The sequence below is a fragment of the Chiloscyllium plagiosum genome, unplaced genomic scaffold (assembly GCF_037043375.1).
Source record: "Chiloscyllium plagiosum isolate Xiang-an unplaced genomic scaffold, Cpla_swu_hap1 HiC_scaffold_2, whole genome shotgun sequence".
Taxonomy (NCBI): domain Eukaryota; kingdom Metazoa; phylum Chordata; class Chondrichthyes; order Orectolobiformes; family Hemiscylliidae; genus Chiloscyllium; species Chiloscyllium plagiosum.
In genome coordinates this window covers 40,097,663-40,124,835 of record NW_028270140.1, presented here as the reverse complement: position 1 = coordinate 40,124,835, position 27,173 = coordinate 40,097,663, and the positions used below count along the sequence as shown (strand labels likewise).

Below are 27,173 nucleotides of genomic sequence, written 5' to 3'. Positions count from 1 at the left end.
ACATTCATGATGAGAAGATATACCAGTACTACAACATTTTATATCTCCACAGTGGCTCTGCAGGGGATCTGGAGTTCAGTTGAGAGTTCCAGTGCATAGCCTGCACTATCTCCGCCTCAGAATGCTAGCCAGAACTATGTGCTAACTCAATTCCAGCTGTCAGTTTTATTGCGTATGTGGAATCTGCAGCCATGAGATTATACTGTTATTAGTTGCTGAATTACTCACAGTGCTGACTGCTAGTACCCTCCGCTAGGGTTACTAAAGTTCAGTAGCAAAATGGAAAAAAAAGCAGGCCAGCTTTCATCTTTTTTTTATCATTTTCTTCTTGGTCAAAGAGCTTTGTTTACGTTTGGGACCAGATTGTGGCATGTGGTTTATATTGTGCAATTTTGGCCCTTCTAACACATTACATTTTATTTATTTTGAAATCTTTTGTCTCTAGCAGTCAATTTTCTCCTTCTTCTGAAAGCATTGGTACCTCAATAAGGTAGAATTGAGTGGCTTTAGTTAAGGGAAATGAAAGCTCAATGGCAATAAGAGTGGCCTGGATATCTGGAGATTTGAATTCACAACCCATCAAAGCAGCTGGGGATTTGATTTTGGTTAATTAAGTAAATCTGGATTCAAAAGGCTCATAGTGTTAAATATGACCATGAAACAACCAGATTATTGTAAAATCTCATTTGCCCTTTAGGGAACAAGACTGGCCGTCTTTCCCTGGTCTTGTCTGCAACTTACTCCAAATTCAACAGCAATGGGACTGATTCTTAACTTGTATTTGAAATGACCTAGTGAGCTACTAGCTGTATTCACTAAGGATGCTCAGCCCCATTTTTCAAGGACAAATAGGATGACAATAAACAATGGCTTTTCAAGTGATAGTATCCTAGCAATGTGTCATAGAGTCGTAGAGTCAGAGAGAATTACAGCACGGAAACAGACCCTTTGGTCCAACTTGTCCATGCCGACCAGATATCCTAATCTAAGAGTAACCAAGGGCATCTTCTGTAGTTGAATCATTTAAAAGCCAGATGAAGTAGGAAAACAGAAACCAATCCTTTTACTTAGAATTAGAATCCCTACAGTGTGGAAACAGGCCATTCGACCCTACAAGTCCAAACCGATCGTCTGAAGAGTAACCCACTCAGACCTATTCCCCCAACCCTATATTTTCCCCTGACTAATAACCTACACTATGGGCAATTTAGTATGGCCAATCCACCTAACCTGCACATCTTTGGATTGTGGGAGGAAGCCAGAGCACCCAGAGGAGACCCACACAGACACGAGGAGAATGTGCAAACTCCACACAGACAGTCGCCCGAGGCTGGAATCAAACCCAGGTCCCTGGCGTTGTGAGGAAGCAGTGCTAACCACTCAGCCACCATGCCGCCCATTAATGCATAATTTATCTGCAGAATATAATGTTACCTATATTTAGCTTCTCCTTAACCTACTCCATGATTCTCAGAGGTTTCTCTTTTTATGTGCTTCAGACATTCAGTCTATCAATACCCTTCATCTGTATATCCCTAACCTTAACAGGACTATTAACACACCATTACCATCTGTTCCTATTCCCAAGGTCTGTTCTTCCTGTTTGAGCTTCTGCATTGACTGTCAGTGGGCTATTTAGGAGGCAGGAGCAGAATAATCCTCTCCTGCCATCCACGTAATGTAGGAGTGACCTTGATTGCAAACAGCAACAGGAGTCTTGAAGAATTTATTTTTTAAAAAAACACCTTCCCTAATCAAGGAGATTAAAAGTCATGTGCATTGCCATCTTGGTTTAGGTTGTAGAAATAACAGAACCGTCATTAAACCTGGGATCTTCTTGGTACTTATTGCACAAAGATGTTACAGCACAGTCATAGTATTTATATCTCACACAAGCCCCTTCCTAATATCAGTTTACCATATTAACATAACACTTTCTTTCTCGCTCATATATATCCACCTTCCCTTCAAACACATTTACTCTGTTTGCTTCAATTCCTCCTGTGCTTCCTCATACCACATTCCCACCCTTCTGAGTGGCAATCATATACTTATGACCTGAAATTTTGGACTCTTCACAAGTGGAAGTATTAAGTTATTAACTATTTTGTGGTCATTGATTTTCAGCTAGTTTACTAAGTAGACCAAAAGGGAATCTGGGAAGGTGAGGGGAGTTATGTATGATGTTCTGAGGTAGGTTTAAAGAATGAATCAATTTTGCATTGGTGCCAGCCATTGTCAACAGTTTTAAATGTTCTGACCTGGTATAATGAACTTAGTGTTAATTGTCTTTATTTAAATCTGAACAGACCATTTTCAGCTTTACAAGATAGAAGTTCAAAGTTTAATCTTTGTGGCATGATGATTTTGCCAATACTAATTGTAGTCTCCCTGAATTCCTCAGTCAGGATGCATGCATAAGAGTTAATTGTCTGAAAATTGCTTACTTTCAAGCATGTCCCGCTGTCCTGGTAGATGAAGGAAGAATATGGAATTGCTTCAGTTTCTGTGCCTTTATATAATGCTCCAGTTCTCCACATGTGACCCCCTCTTTCATGTAAACATTTGTGAAAGAGGCAAGACTAACTCCGTAACATGCCTCAACCAAAACCCCATCAGTGCCCCCTCAGTAATCCCCCAGTGCCCTCATCCTTTGGTGAAGCCAGGACTTAATTCCTGTCAAACCATAGCTCAGGAGTATATGAAAGGTCAATTCCTCGATGAAAGGTTACTTCCTCTGTGACTATTGATTTCAGAGTTTGTCATTGGGAATAGAATTTAAAGTTTCCCATTTTGGAATGTTTCTTTGGTTATGATAACTGCACATATTAAATTGATGTGGTCAAACGCTCCCCCCCCACAACTTAGTAACTGAGACAGGTATGCCATCTGTTATGCATAAATCAAACTGTCTGTGATGCACATTATCCTGCAATGGAATTTTTGATGAAATTAGGAGCACAAACCTCTGCCTTTAATCCTGACTCATGAAGCCAAACAAGGACTGAGTTACTCAACTACTTTTCTTTATTTGTTAAATCTTGGGGGTTTATGACAGTGCTATAGTTTTCAGAATTATTGCTTATCTGTTACTTACCTTTAAACGGAAATTAATATTTTAACTTTGTTTGACTTAAAAGGCGGAATGCAACGAAAACTTTCAGTAGCCCTTGCATTTGTTGGTGGCTCGAAAGTTGTCATCTTGGATGAACCAACTGCTGGAGTTGACCCTTATTCCCGCCGAGGGATATGGGATCTGCTGCTGAAATATCGGCAAGGTAAGATAACAGCATGGCCTGAAATATCATGATGGTGCCTTCATGAACCATTTGTCATGCTCTCAGTGCCTCATTTTTTATAGCAAGAACACAAAAAATAGAACCAGAGGTGAAGAATGTTGGGTGCATGATGTTAATGTCACTAAAGACATGGATTTGAATTCCACCATGGCAGTTGGTGAATTCAAAACAAAACTCTGTAATCAAAAATAAGCTAGCGTATGGTCAACCCATGAACCATGAAACCACCATCAATTGTCATTAAAAAAAAGTCAGGTTCACTAATGCCACTTAAAGGAGGAAATCTGCCACCCATACCTGGTCTGGCCTATGTGTAACTCCAGACATTTAACTGACCTCTGGCCAATTAGGGATGGGCAATAACTGCTGACCTATCCCATGAAGGTATATAAAAGTTTTTTTTTCAAAGTCTCAACAAGCTTTTGAGTGAAGCAATTTCTCCTCATCTGAGTCCTAAATGATTAGCCTGATACTGTGGTTTTGTGTTTTAGCAGTAACAGTCAGTTGGTAACTACCATATCAAATTCCTTCCAAATCCTGCATGTTTCGTTGAAATCACCTCGTTCTTCTAAGCTGCAGAGAAAATAGGCTCAGCTTGTTTAGCCTCTCATTTTAGGACAAACCCACTCATTCCAAGACCAATCTTTGCTAATGTAAATATGTTCTTCTTTAGATTGTGAAGGTGTTGCTAAATCCCTGTGCTTTATTACTGGATAAAACAGAACTTTTGGAAGCAATATCCAGTGGGCCAAGTGCTATTGTGTGGGACTAAATAAACTGAAAATCAGATTCCATGAAAATTTGGCATGCCCCTCAAATATCATGCCTAGTGAGTGCTGTCATCTTTTAGGTCAAATGATAAACCAAGGCCCAGCTGCTTTCTCAGCTTGTCATAAAAGTTCCCATGTCACTATTTCAAAGAGCAGAAATGGTATTTTCACCGGTGCCCTGGACAATATTTATACCTCAATCAGCATTACTTGATGTGCAGGTTTTCTAGCCTTTGTTACATTGCTTTCTGTGGGAGCTTGCTGAGCACGTATTGGTGACATATTTCTTACATTGTGACAGAATTCATGGAGACTTCATTGCTGTAATGGCTTTGCAACATCTGCAAATCATGAAAGGACCTGTGTAATTACAAGCCTTTCTTTAGAAAGCTCCTGCTGCATAATGTCCGAGTTCTGAATTAACCTAATCCTCCTGCTTGAGTTCCGTTAATCTTCCTTGTGAAAAGTCAATAGGATTGGGCTGATAGGTTAAACGTTTGGCAATATTGAAGTAAGCATTTTAGTCCTCATGGTGTAAGAAAGCCTCAAAATGATTAAAACGGTGTTGAAAGCAGAACCCACAGTAACATTTCAAACAAAGGATTTGCCAGAATATTGTACAAAACCACTTAATATACGAGGTCTGCAAGCCAAGTACTAAGCACGTGCTTGTACACTTCACCTGAATGTGGTTCAAATCAAATTTAAATGCATTTATTTGCTAACAGTGACTGTCATAGCAAATAATGTGTAGTTATCTTGTGGGAATATTGCACCCCTTTTAAGGGACATATTCAATGCACTGTTGCTGAGTAAGGATCCAGAGTTGATTCCAGCCATTACTTAACAATGTCTTTTCAATCTGTGGATTTATACCAAGTGATTCCTGGAGAACGATGTTATATTCTGGTGGGGAAAAATGTAAATCCATTTTCCTTCCCAGGTCGGACCATTATCCTCTCTACACATCATATGGATGAGGCAGATATGCTGGGAGACCGGATTGCCATTATTTCTAATGGCAAGCTATGCTGTTGTGGATCATCATTGTACCTAAAGAACCAGTTAGGAACAGGCTACTACCTCACTCTGGTCAAGAAAGATTTAGAGCCATCTCTCAGCTCCTGTAGAAACAGCAGCAGCACCATGTCCTACTTAAAAAAGGTAAACATTAATTACATAGGATATAGGACACAGAAACAGGCCATTCGGTCCAGCCAGTCTATGCCAATATTGATGTTTTACTCCTCCTTCCTCATCTAACTCTATCAGTATAACAGTCTCAATCCTTTTCCCTCTTAAAATGCTCAACCTTTTCCTTAAGTGCATCTATAGTATTCACTTCAGGCAATCCTGCCATAGCAATTTCTCCATTCTCAGCACTCTCTGGGTGAAGATCTTATTTCTAAATTTATTATTGGATTTTTGGTGACTACCTGATATTAATAACTAGTAGCTTTGTTCTGTCCTACATGTGGAAATATTTTCTCCATCACGACTTAAGCTTTTTGTAATTTTTAAAGATCACGAGTAGGGTAGCCACTCAGCCTTCTCTTTCCAAGGGAAATAAGACCCACAGAAACATGTCCTCTCCTAATATGTACCCCTGCCTTCCTGGTATTATTCTTGTAAGCATTTTTGCACCCTCTCCCGGGCCTCTTTATCTTTGCGATAACATGGTGAATGTGCAGCAATTGATTGCTGCTGTCTTTGAGTTACATCATTGGACTAATGAGTAGTTACTCTGGTCTCATTTACAGGACGACAGTGTTTCTCAAAGCAGCTCTGATGCTGGGCTTGGCAGTGATCAAGAAAGTGATACCATCACTATAGGTAAGCAAAACCTAACAAAGACCAAGTATACCACCTTGGGATGAGCAGCTCAAATCCATCAGAGTCGAATTGGCACAGGGCTATGCCTGAAGTTATTTATTAGCCACATTATTTCTTCATTTTGTTTGTGGAGAAGATGCTTGACACAGGCCAGACATTTCTTCACTGGGAGAGAGAGACAGACAGACAGACAGATTGAGGAACAGGTCCCTGAGACCTTCTCAATCAGCCAAGTTTATAGAATGTAAGTGGAGTGGGGCAAATAATTAGCTTGCCTAATATCTCTGTTAGGTGTGGTTGCTCCTCCTTCTGGTTACATAACACCACTTATGGTGCCAGCAGCCTCCTGACTCATTACCTTTAACCAAAGGATACATTCCTTTGATGGATTTTTAAAACAATGTTAATGGCAGTGTGAACAACATTGTTCAGGACTGTTGCATCAGTACAATCAAATAGCTCATTAATGTGTTCTTGCTTTTACTCTCCATTTTACAGATGTTTCAGCCATTTCCAATCTCATCTTGAAACACATTCCAAAGGCTCGCTTGGTTGAAGATATTGGCCATGAACTGACATATGTGCTGCCTTATGAGGCTGCTAAAGATGGGGCTTTTGTGGAACTTTTCCATGAGATTGATGACAGACTCTCTGACCTTGGAATTTCCAGTTATGGAATTTCCGACACTACTCTGGAAGAAGTAAGACATTGGGGTTTCATATTTTGCTTCTCTGCAAACACCAGCTCTTCAGTGAACACTGGTGTAGTCAGCATTTGGTTCTAGTTGTGACTTTTGTCAATGCGCTGAAAATGGTGTGGGTAGGGTGTCCTTTGATAGGCCATTGGTTAAATTTGGTTTGGAATTTGGAGCTATGCAGAACACTTGATCACATCTGATCCCAAATTAGGTGTTGAGTTAAATGATTTCAGCCTGGGTGGTTGTAGTTTGTGCTTCAAGGAAACATCAGGACTATCAGCCGCGGTTTCCACTCCAGATAGTCATCCTGTGGCCATCGGTTGCATGTTTGCTTGAAGACTGGACTCCGTCATGATGACCACTGTCCTGATAATATTCGTTGACACATGAGGATCAATCGCTTGGTGAGGAAGCAGAAAATCAATAATGCCTGAAATTAGAGCTCCAGTTTGAGTTCTGAGGAGATATGCAGAGGATGTTCAAGGGTTCTTATTTTTCCCAAGAAAGAATATAGAACTAAATCACTATCCTTGAACAATACCACTTCATTTGAAAATGCCTTTCATGAGATTTAGAATATTCTGAATTCACATCACAGAATCCAGAATATCCACACAGGAATACAGTAGACCAGAAAACCTTGTCCCTGAATCAATCCAGCATGATTAATCTTTAGCACATGATAAATAAATGGAATACTTTTTGCAGACCCATGAGATATACCATGTAATTCAGCTGCAGTGGAGATCGTTGCTCATCCTGTCTGCCAGTGGGTCTCTGATGCATTATAACATTGCTATTATAAGGGAGAAGAGAAGCTATTTGAACATTGCAACACGTAAAGCACTGGAAGATTTAAACTGGAAATTATAGGATTAGTCTCAAAGTGGTGCATTATTGCCAATGACACAATTATGTATTGCTTATCTGAATACCACACCCTTTCTTCTCACCTGCAATGAACACTAATTCCAACTGCAAACATACTGCACTATGAAAGTCAGTGCTGCTGCAGAGGGAAAACTTTCCCAACTCTAGCATGCCACTAGAACTAAACAGTGTCTTGAGTGTTTTTACTAAACCTGTACAGATTCTGAGTTGCTACATAAATTTTGATATCATTATCTTTATTATCATCCTTATAGTTTTTTCTAATAAATTGAGAACCAGCACAAACCTTTCACTTTTTTGCCATTTTTGTTTTCAGATTTTCCTTAAGGTTGCTGAGGATAACGGAGTGGATACGGAAACGTCAGGTAACCTGATCTGGACTCTGCATTTTGTAATCTGATGTGCAAAGTTTCAACTTCCAGAATTGTACATCATGCGTTTTTATTCCTGTAAATATCAGTGCACCTCATTTTCTGAGGTTAGGTGTTACTCATTCATTCATATGTTCTGCCTGAAGGCAAACCCTTAACTGGCTCATTTTTTGCTGATGCTGCATCCTAAGCAGATTCCTTGCCGGATTTGCATCAGTGATACTTTGCCAGTGCCTTCCACTGTCCAGAGCAGCTCCTAAATCTACCTCAGTCAGAACGAGAATCAAATGCATGCTCTTGATGTTATTCTGAATCAAACATGAACCACCAGTGGTTAGCACTGCTGCCTCACAGCGCCTGAGACCCGGGTTCAATTCCCGACTCAGGCGACTGACTGTGTGGAGTTTGCACATTCTCCCCGTGTCTGCGTGGGTTTCCTCCGGGTGCTCCGGTTTCCTCCCACAGTCCAAAGATGTGCAGGTCAGGTGAATTGGCCATGCTAAATTGCCCATAGTGTTAGGTGAAGGGGTAAATGTAGGGGAATGGGTGGGTTGCGCTTCGGCGGGTCGGTGTGGACTTGTTGGGCCGAAGGGCCTGTTTCCACACTGTAATGTAATCTAATCTAATCTAATCTAATCACCCAGTCAACTGAACGAACCAACCTTTTAACACTAAGTGTAAGGTGTGTAAAAGTTTTGCCATGCATAGTGCTTAATCAAGGCAAAACACTTTATTAACATTTGGAAAGGCAATTCTGATGACAAATAAGTATTGGGTGCATTACAGCAGAGTCATCTCCTTGAAGTTTACTGCCTCTAATTTCACAAGTGTCCATCCAATACCTGCCTTTATTCTCCAAATCGAAGTCATGGAATCTCACAACATGGAAGCAGCTATTCTGTCCATGTCTGCTTGTTCTTTGATAATCAACTATTAAAAACCTATGGAGTACTGGTCTGCACCTCAAATTGGTGGTATTTTTACTTTATTAGGTTAGAATATATGGCACAATTAAGTAAAATGCAATAATGAAAGATACCTCTTGCCAGTTTGCACTTCTTGTCAGTTTGCTACTCTTGCTGAATGATACTTTCAAATTTAAAGACATTTGGAATGCTCATCAGTACTTGGAAATGCTGTCCTTTTTTTGTCTTGCCTCAGAAAAGGCACCACATTCCAAAACAGATCAGTTTTCCCCAACATTATTCCCATTTAAAAATCACACAGTGCCAGGTTATAGTCCAACAGGTTTATTTGGAAGCACTGGCTTTCGGAGCGCTGCTCCTTCATCAGGTGGTTGCTGAAAGCTAGTGCTTCCAAATAAACGTATTGGACTAGAACCTGGTGTTGTGTGATTTTTAATATTGTACACCCCAGTCCAACACTGGCATCTCCAAATCATTATTCCCAGTGACACTGAGAATAAATGTTCATCTTAGTGTGCACTTCTGTTAAATCCTCAAATGAGTTCTAAACAAGAAAGTAAACATTTGTGAACCACCCAGCCATATTTAACAGCACAATGAATTACTTCCTGATGATTTAAAGTTGATCTAAGTGGTAAATCTGATCTCACTTTAGATGGCATGATTCCAGCTTGCCGAAACCGGAGATCGAGATTTGTGGACAGACAGAGTTGCTTGAGACCGTTCACTGATGATGCTGCTGACGTTAATGACTCGGATGGTGATCCAGGTAAGTAAGGAGGTGGAAAACGATGCGTGTTGATGTCTGTAAATCTGCAGGTGGCACATTATATACATACATACAAAATCGGGTTAGAAGCAGCCAGTTAGTCCTTTAGCCTGTTCCATCATTCAGTAAGATCACAGATGATTTGATTATGGCCTCAACTTCAATTTCTTGTCTACTTCCAATAACAATTGATTCACATTATTATTTAGATCCTTACACAATGAAGTGCTGCCTTTGCCCTAATATCCTGTGCCAAATTTGAGTGTAGAGCACTAGAACTGAGGGAAATTACAGTGTTGAGATGTCCCAGTAGTCCCATGACCAGGGAGCAGATTGGTTCCATTGGGCATGCAGATAGGAACGGCAAAAGTAAATTGGAATTCTAACAGCACCAGTATTATTTAAGGGGCATTTATAATTTAAATCCAGTCATGTAGAAAGGAACACAAATGCAAAATACTTAAGGTGCTAGAAGTCTGAAATAAGAGCAGCAAAACAAGCTGGAAAACTGAAAACAGGCAGCATCTACGGAGAGAAACAGAGTTAACAGTTCAGGCTGATCAATTTCCATTGGAAGTTCCTCTTCATAAATTGACTGCTACATCTCACCTCACTGGTTGTAAAGCGCTTTAATACAGTCAGAGACTGTGAAAAGCACCATGCAAATGCAAGTGATTATTTATCAAATATGCTTGCGTACCCTTCATTCTATTAATGTGCTATGGAACCATTGAGTTACTTGGTGAATAACAAGCCCCATAATTGAATGAATTTATTTTTATTACACTGTGCAGGTAAAGGTATAATATAAGTAAAAAATGGTTGTCTTGTTTGCAGAGGCCCGTGAAACGGACTTCCTGAGTGGAATGGATGGGAAAGGTTCTTACTCAGTAAGAGGCTGGAACCTTTTTAGGCAGCAGTTTGTGGCATTGTTCTGGAAGAGGTTAATTTATGCAAAACGCAGCCGGAAAGGAATCTTTGCTCAGGTGAGCCTTCAATTGTCAGAGGAACTGATGGCAGAACAAATATGGTAGGCCACACTGCATTACTGTGAACAGTGGGATCAGAGCATTTATTGGGTCTGGGTATGACTAAAGGAACTGGGTAATCTTGTCATATGTAAGAATGACGAGTCTAAAAATGAGTTGATGTCACTGGATACAAAATGGGCGATTGAAATTACATTCCTTTATAAGTCTTAGAAACATTTCTGAGTAAATCCCTCTTTAGTTGCTAAGGGTCAACATAGGCCAGCAGAAATAACTGCACAGAGGCTGATTTCCTGTCACCAAGTCACCCTCTATTTACATGTGCAAAATACACTGGCTGTGGCCAACCATGTCAGAGTCAGTCTCTGAACTGAGGAGACTCTGAATCCCCTGTTACATCTGTCAGCCAGAGCTCCCTGATTGGCCTGGGTTAACAACCCAATCAAGGGTCTCACAGTCAATAAGATTCACCTCGTTCCAATCACTACACCAGCCATGTTACTTTTGTTGACTTCTGCCTCAGCTCAAAGCTCAGAATTTTCACATTGATCACCTTTCTGGCTTCTTTGAATAGAATTAAGAAATTAGGGTGACTTTGATGCTGTTATTCAATTGAACTGGATTGAGATTGACCAATTGCAGATGCTCCATTCATTGGCCTGTTAAATTCTATGAGCATTTCCACATTTAGAATGCAGTTTATAGGGTGCATAAGGCCAGGGCAAAGGCATAGTTTGAGTGAGAATCTGACTAACCTTGGCTGCACTCTCATCCTCTGTCCAAGGCCATTTTTAATTTCAGGCATTTACCACCCACCAGGTCAAAATCATTTAACACTCCTAGGAATATTATACACTCCTTTAATTCTGTATTCTTGACGAGATGCCATTCACTTCTGCACAGCGAGCAGTTCTGCTTTCATTGAGACTTTATTTAAAATGGAAAATCTCTTTTTGTCTCATTGTAAATGGAAATGGAATCTTAATTACAACCTACAGCATTAAGATAGTTTCCATTCAATACAGTTTGGTAATGCATATTCATGCAACCTGGTGTTTGTACAAGTGTGAAGGAATTCTCCCTGCTTTGCTGTCTTACAGATCGTACTACCTGCTGTGTTTGTGTGTATTGCACTGGTGTTCAGTCTGATTGTGCCTCCATTTGGTAAATATCCCAGCTTAGAACTGCACCCCTGGATGTACGATGAACAGTATACTTTCATTAGGTACGTCTTCTATTATGCGCTGTTTGCAACTCATTACAGTAGAACAAGGCAATCATTATAGGGAGGGCAAGAGGACCTCTTGCCAGGATCACTTCCACTCAATTTAGAAAATAATTGATGGCTGTGTTTAGAATGGACAATGATTCATCAAGCAAAATACCATTTGCGAAGCAATGAATGCAGTTACATTTTCCTTTGTGGTTCCAACACTGTTTACTCATGGATGCTTGTTCCACAATACTGCTCAAAAACACTTAAATCCATGCGGTAATCATTTATCTTCAGTCAGACATCTGCCCAGTCTTGGACTATTTGTATTGCCTAATCACATTGAACTTTGTGAACTTGTGCCTTGGCAAGAGAAGATCAGGTTGATAAGATGTCAGTCTAGTAGAGGGGAAAGTTTAATTGGGTAGGCAGGTGGACTATACGGGCCCCAATCTCTCCACCTCTTATCCAACATTTATTGGAGGTTTGGGATATTTTAATTCCTGAGATTCATTTACATTCAGCCATCCAGCTGGAAATCCTTAGGTGGCAGAGTTCAGACATAGCCTGTGAGGTTTAGGAAAGTACTTGTGCTCCTCATTGCCTTGCAAAGTTCATTTTAAATCTTAGTTCTTTTAGTTCTTCTGCTTGTTGCTTGGTGGGTCTCACTGCACAGGGTGCCTGTGCAAGGTGAGCTGATCAATCAGCAGTTAAAATACCATTATAAAGATAATTAAAGCACCTTAAATTAGCATGTATTATAAGTCAGGTGCCTCGGCTACAGAAGAAGGACAAAAATGCCCAGTGAAACATGACAATGACAGTAAAGTTCCAGGAAAGTGTTGGTTTTGTTACTGGTTCTAGGAGGACACACAAGATGCTTCACCAGTGCCATGGATATGAACTGTCTCTCCTGCTAATTAGACGTGGACTGAATTAGTACAGTCACCAAGTCAACAATATAGACATAGTACTTACTGGCACTGAATCACTGTAAGCACTATTGGTACTGATCCATACATATTTAAAACTGATGTCCTATCAAATGAATGAAGAGGGTTGACAGAAGGGTCTCGAGAAAGGGCATGACAAGCATATAAAAAGAGTAAGGTAGAATTTGATACTTTGTTGACTGCTGCTACAACTTGATTTGAGGTTATTAATTTTTTTGTATAACCTCTTCACAGTAATGATGCTCCCGGAAATGAGCACACAGAAAAACTGCTCAACTCTCTTGTTAATAAGCCAGGGTTCGGCAATCGGTGTATGAAAGGAAGTCCCATTCTGTGAGTACACTGCATATCTTATTTAACGTATCCTGAACACACACAATGGACATCATATGGTGGGAGTATCTGTACTGGATACTATTTATTGATAAATCATTGCAGATATGCTTTTGACTCTGATACTGAAGGTCCTGAGCTGTGGTCATTTTCAGTAAATCTCATTACTACCAGAACATTCCTTGAAACCGACTTATGAAAATTCCTTACATTCTGTTAAGTTTGCAATGGATTAGAACATCATAGATGTAACATTTCTTTCAATTAACAAAGGAAACAAGAAACAGGAGACTATAGACCAGTTTGTTTAGCATATGTTAGTTCTGCTATATCGTGTGTTTCTTCAATGCGAGTTGGCTTTAACGCGATGGAAGAATTTAGACCATTATTTGTGGAATACGAACTTTCCTTACCTGTAATGGCTATAATGTGATTCTGCCCCCATTGTTTAAATGGCACGGCTATTGCATGCTTTTCTTATAATGCGCGATCGCATGAGAACGGAACTATCACGTTACATCAGAACTGACTATATGTCAATGTTCTCTCTAAGCTACGTGTGTATGCAGGGCTGTGAGTTTCCTCTGATGTGCTAGCACATTAATCTCTGTTTGCTGATTTCAGTGCCATGCACTTTGGAAGCCTACGCACCAACAAAAAACAATGAAAGTATTGGTCAAGGGGACATTGCTAGCTTCCATTTTTCAGGATGCAGGCACAGAACCTTTCAAAATTCTTAATAACACCAGGTAGAGCCAACATGATTTTGGGAAAGGTAAACTGTATTGGAAAAATTTGTTAGAGTACTTTGAGGATGAGACAATCAGGGTAGACACAGTGGAACCAGTAGTTGTGCAACTGAATTCCTAAAAGGCTTTGGAAATGGTGCCACATAAAAGGTTATTGCACAAGATGCCACTCATGGTATTGGGTGATATAGTACAATGGATGGATGATTGGCTAGTTGCCAGGTAACAGTCGGGATTAATAGGCCATTTTCAAGGTGACAAAATGTAACAAGTGCTGTGTTACAGGGATCTGTGCTGGGTTTTAAACTATTTATGATCTACGTCAAATATCTTGGATACAGGAATTAACTGTACTGCAGCCAAATTTTCTGCTGATAAAATGATAGATAGGAAATTAAGTTGTTAAGAAGATACAAAGAGTGTGCAAAGAAATAGGAGGTAGGTTGAGTGAGGAGGCAAAAGCTAGCAGATGGAGTATAATGTGGGAAAATGTGAGGTTGTCCATTCTTTGACAATAGAAAAGTAGAATATTATTTAAATGGAGAGAAATTGCAGAATGCTGAAGTATTGAAAGACCCCGGTGTTTTTGCACAGGAATCACAACCTACAGCAAGTAATTAGGAAGGCAAATGTAATATTAACATTTATTGCAATGGATTTGGAGCAAAAAAGTGGGGAAATCTTGCTATTATTTTACAGGACATTATTACATTTGTATCCAGAGTATTGTGTATAGTTTGCATTAGAAATAGCTCAGAAAGTAGTTCACTAAGCTTATTCCTGGGATGAAACAATTGTTTTATGAGGAAAGCCTGAGCAGATTAAGCCTATACTTTTAGAAGAATGCGAGGTCAGCATATTTAAACATACAAGATTCTGAGGTAACTTGACAGGGTAATTACTGGGAGGAGATTTATCTCAGAGTCTAGAACTTGAGCGCAGTTTTGTGAAAATAAAAGTTCTCCTGTTTTAAATAGAAATTAGGGGGCATTCCTTCTCTTAGAGAGTTGTACGATGAAGAGAGTCATCTAGACTCAAAACGTTAATTTGCTCTCTCACCATGGATGCTGCCCTACCTGCTGTGACCTCCAGCGTTTGTTGTTTTTGAGGGAGTCAGAGGGGTCCTGAAGGATAGGCAGGGAAGTGGGGTTAAGCGCAGAATCAGATCAGCAACGATCTTGTTGAATGATGGGACAGTTCAATGGGCAATTGACCTACTCTGCTCCTATTTCTTATGATCTTATGATCCTATGATTAGAAAGAATTTGCACAAACAGAAAAATTTCCATCAGCTCATTTGGAACCAGTGTCCGGAAATCTGCCAAGGACAGGAGCATCTTGCTTTAATATCAGTATTGGATTCCGGACATTGCTGAACATAAATAATGTTATCAGGAAGCCTCATACGAGTGACCCTGAGACTTGTAACAGGAATTGATTGTGCAATTCTTCTCATCTGTCTGCCTATATAAACAATCGCATTCTAATTGCCAGAATTCCTGTTGTGTGCCATTGTGTTGTATTTCCCAGAGTGATTCAATCAACTGTCTGTGTATAAATCATTTCCCACAAAACTTACAAATAAAATCCTAGTTCTCTCCCAAACTGAGAAGAACAATTTCAAATGATTCTATCATTTCACAGCAGCTGTCATGTAGATCACTGTACACAAAACTGGGATATAATACAAAGGCAACTCATTCCCTGATGGTTGCCCCAACTTCATTGAGGCCTGCCCAAGTGTGTCAGCCTGAGCCAAGTAGTCAGAACTGGTGCATATGTTTCCTCATAAGTCGACCATTTCATCCCTGGAGTCAGTTTAGTGAACTACTCTCTGAAAACCCAATGTAAACTGTGACTGCCCTGAAATTTCTTTGGGAGAATAAACCTATCAGGGGGTTCTTTTCTTTTGGGCTTTCATTGTATCATTGCCTTCAGTTGGATAGATTATAAGCTCTTTCTCTTTTAACCTCTCCAACACTCTCTCTCCATCTTCTCCTTCAAGACATTACTTTAAACATATATCTTCAACAAAGCTTTTCAATATCTCTTATCTCATTGTGTGTTTTGGAGTCAAATTATGTTCGGTAATGTGTCTTGGGACATTTTTGCTACATTGATGTTGCAGTGTCACAGAGCAAGTGGGTATTATGTCACAGTTTCTCATAATAAAGTCATTGATGTCAAAACAGTGCAAACAGATTGGCTTAAATAGAGAGATATGTTTGAAGAATGGGAAATGAAGATGAATAGTTGTGTCTTGTGTTTGTGCTCATTTTAGTGATAATCCCTGTAAGCCTGCAGCTGCAGAGTGGATCACTCCTTCTGTTTCGGATTCTATAATGGATGTCTTTCTCAATGGGAATTGGACAATGGATAATCCTTCACCAACCTGTCGGTGTAGTGATAATACTATAAAGAAGATGCTTCCTGACTGTCCTGCAGCTGCTGGTGGACTTCCACCTCCTCAGGTCTGAGAATGAGACATTTTATTTACAAATTGTAATGAATGAATGCATGACAGTTACTTTTAGAACAATTGTAATTGAAACCCAGGGATTAAGTTGATGACCAGAAAACCTCTCAGCTTCATTTAAATATATTTAATGAAGTGTCAACAAAGGAAGAGTCCTTAATAATCAGCTAATTTTTACCTATTGTATATTATTTTGATATCACTAGTTCAGGCAAGACTGTCTGAACTTGTATAGTTAAACAATTTAGAGTAACATAGTGATTTTCAATAAGGTCAGCCAGGTGGACCTCATAGAATAGGAGATCGCTGATTGGTCCAAACAGGGAGACCTGGTTGAATGATAAGAACAAGTGTCAGAGGTTTTGTTCACTCTGAGAGCTGGCTCTGAGGGAGCTGAATCAGTGCAAAGGACTCTACATATATAAATAAAGGGTGTCATGGTGACAGGATACCAGTTTCTGTGGAGTTATTTCAAGTGACATTAATGAAAAGGAAAACAGCATTTTAATGAGAAATGTCTGTCACTACAAAACACACAATCTTGCTGTTTCACATGTGCTGATTAAGGAATCTGAAATATTTTGCATCAATTGTGCCATGTTACGATTCATTGACCTTAAGAGGTGTATTTTGTCCTGGTTTGTCTTATAAAGAAAGATTGAGACAGAGGTGTCAGTAAAGTCAATAAAGTAAACAGCTGGGAGACCTTGGGTTTTTATTTAAAGTTAAAACAATAGAAGAAGCCTGAATGGGTGGGGTCAAGCTCCCACAGAAACAGAATTTTTAGTTTTAGCTTTCTATAGTTGCTGGGGTCTTGAAGCTGTATGTGGAAGCTCTTAATCCTCTCTCTGTTACAGCTAAAAGCTGGGGCTCTCCTGCTGCTAGAATTACATGTGAGATCATCTGTTTGACTGAATTTGCATTTGCCAAGCGTGTGTTTATGGATACCATACTGGAACAGTTAATTAGTAGTAGTTTATATAAATATATACATATATATAATTTTGTTAAGCAGTTCAATAGAGCTATAGTTGGATCAATTATTTTATTTTTATGTTGTCCGTATTTTAATTGTAGTGTAAAAATAAAATATGTTTTGCTTATAATCGAGTAGTTTGACCAGTCAAATTGCATCTGGAGTGCAACGCCTTACACTTAAGTTAGGATCTAAGCTATCTTCTTGATATATTTTGAGAGGGTTTGGTCTGGTCCATAACAGCCAAAACATCTGATGCACTGATGTGCTCATGCAAACGTCATACCTGTGATTTATACCAATGTGAATATTCACCTATATGTTGTTTTTACGTAATTCCAGTCGACAAGGATGGATAAAAATTACAGTACTGTTAGTAATGCTGTCTATTGAATGAAATGTTAACCTGAGGCCGGATTGCTATCCCAGATTAACGTAAAATATCTCATGGCACTATTTCAAAGAAGAACAATGGAATTATCCCATAGTGATGTGGACAATATTTCTCCCTAAATCAATATCTCTCACATCAAGGAAACAGATTATCTGGTCCTTACTACATTACTGTTTGTAGGGGCTTGCTGTGCATAAAGCCATTCCATGCACATCAGTGACTATATTTTTTTAAAAGATTTTAGTCGCTGTGAAACATCTCCACTGGTTGAGAAAGGTGCTATATAAATGCTAGACTTTGTTTTCGTACATTTTTGATTTTCATTCATTCTTGGGATATGGGCATCACTTACAAGACAAGCATTTGTTGCCCATTCCTGATTGTCCTTGAATATACTGGCTTGATAGACCATTTCAAAGAGCCATTCAGTGTCATCCTCATTGTAATGGCTCTGAAGAGACATCTAGGCAGGGTCAAGTAAGGACAGAGATTTCCTTCTTTGAAGGACAACTGTGAACCATATGAGGCTTTTGAGACAACCGACAATGGTCTGATGGTCACCATTACTGAAACATTCTAATTCCAATTCCGCCAGCTTTACGTTGCATGGTGGGATTTGAGTTCATGTCTATAGTACGTAAATCCTAGGACTCTGGATGTTTATTTCATTAACATTACCACTACACCACCATCTTAACAAATGGTTTTAATGTTGGCATCGAGGCTTTGGTTATATTTAAAATAAAATGCAACAATCTAAAAAGGAAAGGTATAGAGTCTGCATTTTTGGAAAGATAACTAATTTTTCTTCCTCCTTTATAGATTAAACTGAACTCCACAGACATCCTCCAGAACCTGTCCGGCAGAAATGTGTCCGATTACCTTGTGAAAACCTATGCTCAAATCATTGGGAGAAGGTAATCTGAAAATCATTCAAGATTGGATTATTGTCACTTGCATAATATAATTGGAAAGAGTTACACAAGATAAAGCATAAAGAAAACGGAACTGGGTTTCCAGTCGGGAGCATTACTCATTTAATTTATGTTTGACTTCATCTGTCAAATGTTTCAGCTCTGTTTTTTGGTTTATTTCAACAGTTTAAAGAACAAAATGTGGGTGAATGAATTCAGGTACGTTAATAAGTTGTTAACATTGTTCTGCTTCTCGACTGGTAGTCTTTTCAAAATTTACAGAATAATCTTTAGATTAGATTACTTAGTGTGGAATCAGGCCCTTCGGCCCAACAAGTCCACACCGACCTGCCGAAGCGCAACCCCCCCATTCCCCTACACCTAACACTACAGGTAATTTAGCATGGCCAATTCACCTGACCTGCAGATCTTTGGACTGTGGGAGGAAACCGGAGCACACGGAGGAAACCCACGCAGACACAGGGAGAATGTGCAAACTCCACACAGTCAGTCGCCTGAGTCGGGAATTGAACCCGGGTCTCTGGCGCTGTGAGGCAGCAGTGCTAACCACTGTGCCACCGTGCCGCCCATCAATTGACCATCAATGGCAGGACTGTGCACAACTATATTAGGCAGGATGACTCGATATCATCGTGCTCAGGGGGGCTCAGAGAGTAAAGTGTGGAGACAACCAGTTAAATAAATGGGTTTGGTGGTAAAGTTGATATTGAGGGCAATGAAGAAGGGACGATGAAGGGAGAGAGTGGTGTTGGGGGAGTAGAGTGGTCACCTAGACTGAAAAGCTCAGTCTGTGATTCACCCTGTAACAATCACAACTGCTGTTTCCATCCATCATGATCCAAATAACAAGTGTGCAATGGAGATGAAAAGACTGCCACCACACCCAGGATGGATGAGGTCAGTGTTTCATTCTGTGAGGGAGGAGGGTCCACTTCTTTTTGTGAGTTAAAACCAATCAAAGAGCAATAGTATTGTACAGATGCTCACACTGTGCAGATGAAAGGCAGCTGTGATTACAAAATACTGAATGTGAATCTTACACACTGATCTACTGTGTGTCCTAGCTTTAATTTTGTAGGATTAAATCAATTTATACTTTTACCATCCCACATGGTTGGTTCATAATTAAACTAACATGAATGTGTTCTTGTGTGCCTTGACTTTAATCCTCATAAAACCAGGCTGCGCAAAAAGCCATCAGACAGGATGTCCGTGAAAGTACTTAAGTATTATAATTCTCAATTCAGTGCAAGAACAGTTATATCAAAATGTGCAGATCTGATGCATCACTCCTGTAAAATGTTTTATGAAATACTTCAGATAAAAAAGCAATAATTTAGATTTGAGTAGTTGAAATTCAGAAATAATGAAAGCCTCAGTCAATAAAATTAAAATAAATGGTGCTAACAGAGGATTGGGTGAAACTACTCTGCGCTACCATCAGAATTACCTGGGTACAAGGTTATTGGGAAAGTTTGTTTTTGATCCTTTCATGGGATGTGGACAGCATTGGTAAGGTCAGGAATTGTTCTCCATTTCCAACTGCTGTTGAATGTTTAAGGCGGTAATTAAAAGTCACCAGCTGATGTGGTGAGATTTGAGCCCAGGTCCCCAGAGTTTCAGGACTTTTAATCCAGTGAGATTACCACTATATTAATGTCTCCCCAGAGTGTCAGCTAATGACACTTCAAAATCATAGTGTGCCATGTAGCATGGTGATCCTATAGCCTTTTATAACAAAATCATTTCTGTAATTACAAGAAAAGAACCAGTCAGTGATTTTTTTTTTCTTGTTCTCTAGGTATGGAGGATTTTCACTTGGGGGAGAAAGCTCTCCGTTGCTTCCACCACAGGAAGAAGTCACTCAAGCCATACTCCATTTAAAAAAGGCACTTGCATTGACACAGGTCAGCACTGGAAGTTTGAGTTTTGTGATATAGTTTTGTACAGTTTGGATAAAAATAAACAGCAAATCAAAAGTGTTTGATCAGCATAATCCAGTTTTACAAACATTAATGTAATTCTGAGGTAAATTTTACCTGGTTTTTAGTCCTTTGAAACATACATCTAGGCTACCTTAGTTCCTGGAAAGTCCTTTAGAAAATCGAAAGGATATCAGATACTATCTGAGTTTCTCCCCACCCCAGCTCAAAGTCACTGTAGCCTCATCTCTCTCTCTGCCTCTTTCCACGCTACAGACTCTTGGTTAGGAACAGAGAGGAGAGCTGAAGTGTGTGGCATCCCTATTACTGTTGTACAGTTCACCTCAATTGCACAAACTACGTGGGCCAAATGCAACACTTCTATTCATTCTTGGGCTGTAGGCATCATTGGCAAGACCAATTGTCGTTGCCCAACCCTCATTTCCCTGAGATGTGATGCAAAGGATAGCTTACTTGGCCATTTCAGCAGACTTTAAAATGTGTTGCTAGAAAAGAGCAGCAGGTCAGGCAGCATCAAAGGAGAAGGAGAATCGACGTTTCAGGCATGCCCGAAACGTCGATTCTCCTTCTCCTTTGATGCTGCCTGACCTACTGCGCTTTTCCAGCAACACATTTTTAAGCTCTGATCTCCAGCATCTGCAGTCCTCACTTTCTCCTAGTTCATTTCAGCAGACTGTCATTTGAAAAAGTTCAAGAAGGCTCAACACTCCCATCTCAAGACATCAAAGGATGGTCAAAATTTCAACTTTATGATTGATGCACCAATTCTGAATTAAATTAAAAATAACTGCTTGGCTTACTTTGTTTGACATCAAAATATCACTGCCCCTTGACATGTTTCCTGCAAGAGCATTTTTCTAACTGACAACCTCTACTACCCAGTAGGAGAAAAGCTACAGATGGAACACCACTACCTGCAACTTTCCCTCCAAGTTGCAAATCATGTTCACTTCGAACTACATCACCATTCTTTTACTATCACTGTATTGAATTCCTGGAACTCTGTTGTTTAGTATATCACAGGATTGTCGTGGTTTAAGAAAATGACTCACCATCATTCAAGTGTAATTAAGGATGGGCATTAAATCAAGCACTGTTAGTGACACCAATGTGCTATTAACAAGTGAAATCAAGAAAAGATATATGGCAAATGCATAGTACAACACCACTAAATTTATACAATTGGGGAATTAAAAAGATGTGATTGTGTCAATGCTACCTCCTGTGGCTAAACTGTTATTACCAGAAGTGATAAAAATAAAAAGGGAAGGTTATTGGATGATAAACCTTATCAAATACTTAGTTATAGAAACAGGAGTATTTTCAGAACCAGATGCTGATCAGCTTTTGCATCTGGGATCCTTAATGCCATTCAAATCTCTATTGTAAATAGTTTTGCTCAGAGCTGCTGTTACTGATATGGTTACATGACGTTTGCATTGTCTCTAATGTGTCACTCTGGATATGAGCAGCCATTTACGTCTGTCTCCCACTGATAAGCAAACTTTTCATCTTCCAGGGTAGTGCTTCTGATCGCTTTATGAGCCGGCTCTTGAAATTTATGTCAGGATTAGACACGAAAGATAATGTAAAGGTAAGTCTTAAACTTTTAGGACTCTGAGTTTCGAGCATTGTAAAATCCAAAGTAAAGGGTCCACTTATATTGCATTTATAGCAAATCCATGTCATTAATGGTAATGTTTCACACTGACACTTGGTTTTGTAATTTAGATTTGGTTTAACAACAAAGGTTGGCATGCCATCGGAGCCTTCCTGAATGTCATGAACAATGCTATTCTCCGTACTCGGTTAGGGGAAGGTGAAGATCCCAGTGCATACGGAATCACCGCCATCAATCATCCCCTCAATCTGACCAAAGAGCAGATCTCTGAGGTGGCTCTGTAAGTATCAACTTCGTGTGTCCCTCACCGTAAATTATTTTATGATACATTACAACCTACAAATAAAAAATTGCAATGATTTCTTTCACTTTTTCTTGAGCAACAATTAATTTTAAGATGTGCTATTCATTTGCTTTCAATAAAAACTCCATGTGATTTCCAATGATGTGCATTTGTTTTTGTCCATTGTGGGCATTGTCAGACAGCAACACTCAATTCCCATCCCCGCTGCCTCCTTGAACCATTGCAGTTACATGATGATGGTTGGTCCACACTGCTGCTCAGCAGGAAGATTTTGACCCTTTCTAAATTGATGGTTGGTTCGAACCATGGGACCTTGCGGGTTGATGGAGCTGGATTGCAACTACTGAAATGCAGTTCAAGCAAGATCTTAGAGCTGGCAATGAGAGGAAATATTGCTGACAATTTCAAGTGCCAGACCCATTCCCAGTTCAGTGGCAAAACAATAATAAGCGATCCTGCTGGGCCGTCCAACTCCCTCTCTGCAGATTCTGCTCAAACTGGTCTATTTTCCTGCTGGCTGCAACACAGTGAAATGAATCCCAGTTGAATCTGTAGAATCTGTGATCCAACAGTGGGGTAAAATGAGATGTCTGCCCATGCCATCTGCATTCAATAGAATTTGTGCAGATACCCTTGGGAACCCAGTCTGCATGGGTTTCTGTCTGCTTTGTGAGGATAGAATTTACTGAAAGATGGAAATCAAATCCAAAACAAAATGATAGACTTGAAGCCACGAGAATAATAAAGCAGTGTCATTGTTTGCAAGGACTCACGGATAGTGAGTTTTGTGTTTGAAAGTTGTTAAAATCTTTGATTAAATATTTGTCGAAGTTGTCATGGCTGGGGGACATAATGTGTCCCACAGTGCTGACCTTTAATTGTATATTACACTGGCTATTTATCAAGATGAGGTGTGCCTTTCAAATTAGGCAGGAACGTTTGCTGACATTCCTAATTAAGTAGTGGAATCTCAATACCACAGAGTATGAACAGTTACAGAGTTAAGCGTTAAAATGGAGCAGAGGAACCACTCTTTCCACTCATCAGTTGTGAGGTACCAAGAACTGCATTATAACTGTGAGCAGAGTTTTACAGGCTGTTGCTGGCAAGTTTGCAGCATAAAGCCCACCAGTTTAACCTTTCCAATCCTAATACATGGTGACTTAAGAGCTGATTTTTCTCTGGTTGCAGTTTGGAGGCTGGTGAGCTGGGATTGGGGATGAAGGTGAGGCCATGTACTGTTGATGTGCTCAGGCCTCAGGAACAAAAGGGGAGGCTGTGGCAATTTAGACACTGGCACCCTCTCCTTATGGAGGTCTCCCACAAGAACTGCGCTCTCCAGATTTCCACTCCAATTCCCCTTGCCTTTCAAATGTGACCACCTGCTTACCAAGCTCCTAACCTCACCAAACTCCCCAGCACCCTTCCACGGGCTTGGGACCTCACACTTGCTGCCTCTGGCTGTCAGACACCCAGATTTATTTTTTTTGCCTTGAATCCTTCACGTTTAGAATCTAGTCCAGTCTACAGTCCTGACTGTGGTCACAATTCCCTTTGCTGGGACAACAGAGCCACTAGTCAATCAGGTTAGTGAGCAATGCTGAGGTAGGCGAAAATCCCACCTCCAGCTTGTTATGGTAGGCACGGCTGCAGGTCTGTCCACATCAGGCATGTTTCCTGCCCCTCTTTTCGATGGTTGGGACAGGATGTCCAGCCATCCAGACCAACCCTGCTGTCCCACTCCAACAGACTCAGGCAATGCTCTCTACTCCTTGAACAGAACCATTTGATCATCTGATTTGACCATTCTGGTTGTGTATTACAGGATGACCACTTCCGTGGATGTTCTCGTTTCTATCTGTGTGATCTTTGCCATGTCCTTCGTGCCGGCAAGTTTTGTTGTTTTCCTGATTCAGGAGCGGGTCACCAAAGCCAAGCATATGCAGTTCATCAGCGGAGTGAAACCAGCCATCTACTGGCTAGCTAACTATGTGTGGGACATGGTGAGTAGGGAGCGTCCTCATAAAACACTTTTAAATATTTCTGACCAAAAAATGTAGTGCAGCTGCAATCGGGCATATACTTGAAAAGAGAAACCTTGCAGGAGCAGAGGGGCCACTCTTTCTGCTCATCAGATACTATGAGTTACATTATTACAATGGGTTAGTTCCGGCATGATTGGCTGAGTGGTCTGATTTTGCACTGTATGATTCTGTGAGGATACAGTGCCGGTGAACGTCTTGTGCCCACATTATAATTGTCGCTTCCCTGGGAGATGATGGCCTAGTGGTATATCACTAGACAGTTACTCCAGAGACCTAGGTAATGTTCTGATGAAGAGTCACCAGACTCAAAACATTAACTGCTTTCTGCCCACATGCTGTCAGACCTGCTAGGTTTCATCAGCAATTTCTGTTTTCATAATGTTCTGGGGATCTGTGTTTGAATTTTGCCATGTCAGATGGCAGAATTCCAATTTAATTTTTGGAAAAATCTGGAATTAAGAGTTTAATGATGGACAGGAAAACATTGCTGATTGTCAGAAAAAACACATCTGGTGTACTAATGGGTTTTGAGGGAAGGAAAGCTGCCATCCTTATTGATCTGGCATACGTGTGACTCCAAACCCTCAGTAACGTAGTTGATTCACGTTTGCCTTCTGGGAACTTAGGGATGGGCAATAAATGCAGGCCCAGTCGGCGCAGTCCTCATCCCATGAATGAATAGACACAAAGAAGTTAATGTTCTGTAGAAATATAGTCATACAGGCTGTCATAGTTGCACAATATGGAAACAGACCCTTTGGTCCAATTCTTGTCGACCAGATATCCTAAATTAATCTAGTCCCATTTGCCAGTATTTGGCTTATATTGTTCTAAATCTTTCCTATCCATGTACCCATCCAGATGCCTTTTAAATATTGTAATTGTACCAGTCTCCAGCACTTGCTGTGGCAGCTTGTTTCGTACAGGCATCTCAATGAATAAAATTATTCTCATTCGTATTATGGATATGAATAGTTAATCCACTAATTGAAATATTGTGGTACTCAGGTAGCATATATTATCTATCCTGATGAATGAACTATGATTTATTTTCCCATGCTTGGTGAAAGCAGCTTAAACATTTCAGAAGTAAGGGAAAGCCACCAACCAAACCTTTGTCTTGCAACCCCTCTAGTTCAAGTGCCAATTGCCCTCAGGTTAACACTGTCTTTTGCATTTTGCTTCATGCCTCTGCAGTGCTTACTGCTGTGCTGACACATTTCTACAGCACACTGGTGTCCTCTAGTGTTGGGAATCAAGTAACGTCGAATCACAATCTACAGACTACTATGTTAGATCAGGAACTAAGACAACACACTTGTGAATATTTTCCACTTTTGAAGTTTTCAGCAAGTGCTGACCATGTTATTTTGGAAAAAGTTTATATTTTGATTAGCAGAGTAAATATACAGTTTAGCACATGTACTGGTGAAAGGAATTCTTTCTCCTAAATTTGAAGCATTTTGAGGTTCTTGGGAGCTATTATTCTTCATTTCTGGATTCATTTCTGGCTTTCAGAGCATTTTCAGTTGGACATTTATAAAGAAGCTGAGGTGATTCTGAGCTGAGTGTCACAGACTCTGCATCCTTCAACAATATCTGAGATAAATTAGATTTGACTGTGCCATGGCTCAGAGGTGTAATTGAGATTGTTGATCTTGGGCCTACTTGTTGTCATCTTCTCAAGAGGAGATTGATTCAGTACAGGAATGTTACTCCAACAAGTCCCCAGCCCAAAGTTTCAGATGATTTCTTGTAGTGTTTTTATATGGCAGTAGACACCTCCTGCAGAGATGTCCTGGCACTAAGATGATTAGCCTTTACCAAGCACAACTAGCCTCATTCCTGATGAAGGGCTCCTGCCCGAAATGTCGATTTTCTGTTCCTCGAATGCTGCCTGACCTGCTTAGCTTTTCCTGCACCACTCTAATCTTGACTCTGATCTCTAGCATCTGCAGTCCTCACTTTTGCCTAGCTTCCTTTGTGCCAAGTATGAATCCAGCCAACTCAGAGCTTTCCCCGATTTTCAACTTTAATTTTGCAGAGGATTTTTGATGACATAGTCAAATACTGTCCCATAATAGGACGGTCACACTCATGTTCCCTTGTGAATTTAGCTCTTTAGTCCATGTTTAGACCAAGGCTATAATGAAGTTAGGAGACCAGTGGTCTGACGAAATCCAAACCGCTGTGTGTCACTTGACAGTACTGTTGCTGACTTCTTCCATTACTTTGCTGATAGTTGAGAGTAGACCTCAATTTTATTTTGTTTCCTTACAGTGCAACTATGTGGTTCCTGCCACTCTGGTCATTATTATATTTATCTGTTTCCAACAAAAATCATATGTGTCTTCCTCGAATCTGCCCGTGCTGGCTCTGCTTCTCTTCCTCTATGGGTAAGTCCATACTTTGTTTGTTATTGTGCTTGTCTGTAGTGCTTTTCTATTGGCAGGATGGAACAAAATGGCTGTAAAGCTTCAAAGTGACACTTCTCTTTATTGGTCAATCTCAGTGGTTGATCTGTTTGGAGAAGGACATTGAGCTTATACTCCATTAGCACCAGGATCCAGCAGGTCCAATAGATTCCATTGGTGCTACTGTTTCTCTGGGAGTTATGTCTGAACTGAGTATGGAAAAACACCTCTGAGCAAAGCACCACAGCCAGATCATTAATGTATATATAAA

The 27,173-nt window shown here is 40.1% G+C and overlaps 1 protein-coding gene across 3 annotated transcripts in view; it reads left to right on the top strand.

Annotated features, from left to right (window-relative positions):
• LOC122562589 (phospholipid-transporting ATPase ABCA1-like) overlaps positions 1-27,173 on the top strand; it is a 146,815-nt gene that overhangs the window by 98,622 nt on the left and 21,020 nt on the right. For all 3 annotated transcript variants that reach the window (XM_087996332.1, XM_087996335.1, XM_043715567.2), the window contains 17 exons: positions 3,141-3,278; positions 5,013-5,233; positions 5,830-5,902; positions 6,401-6,603; positions 7,808-7,856; positions 9,444-9,557; positions 10,395-10,543; positions 11,647-11,771; positions 12,947-13,045; positions 16,076-16,265; positions 18,463-18,557; positions 18,741-18,773; positions 20,377-20,482; positions 22,038-22,112; positions 22,250-22,419; positions 24,269-24,446; positions 26,769-26,884. In XM_087996332.1, the coding sequence (XP_087852458.1) occupies positions 3,141-3,278; positions 5,013-5,233; positions 5,830-5,902; positions 6,401-6,603; positions 7,808-7,856; positions 9,444-9,557; positions 10,395-10,543; positions 11,647-11,771; positions 12,947-13,045; positions 16,076-16,265; positions 18,463-18,557; positions 18,741-18,773; positions 20,377-20,482; positions 22,038-22,112; positions 22,250-22,419; positions 24,269-24,446; positions 26,769-26,884 (2,134 nt within the window). The remainder of the gene's footprint in view (positions 1-3,140; positions 3,279-5,012; positions 5,234-5,829; positions 5,903-6,400; positions 6,604-7,807; positions 7,857-9,443; positions 9,558-10,394; positions 10,544-11,646; positions 11,772-12,946; positions 13,046-16,075; positions 16,266-18,462; positions 18,558-18,740; positions 18,774-20,376; positions 20,483-22,037; positions 22,113-22,249; positions 22,420-24,268; positions 24,447-26,768; positions 26,885-27,173) is intronic.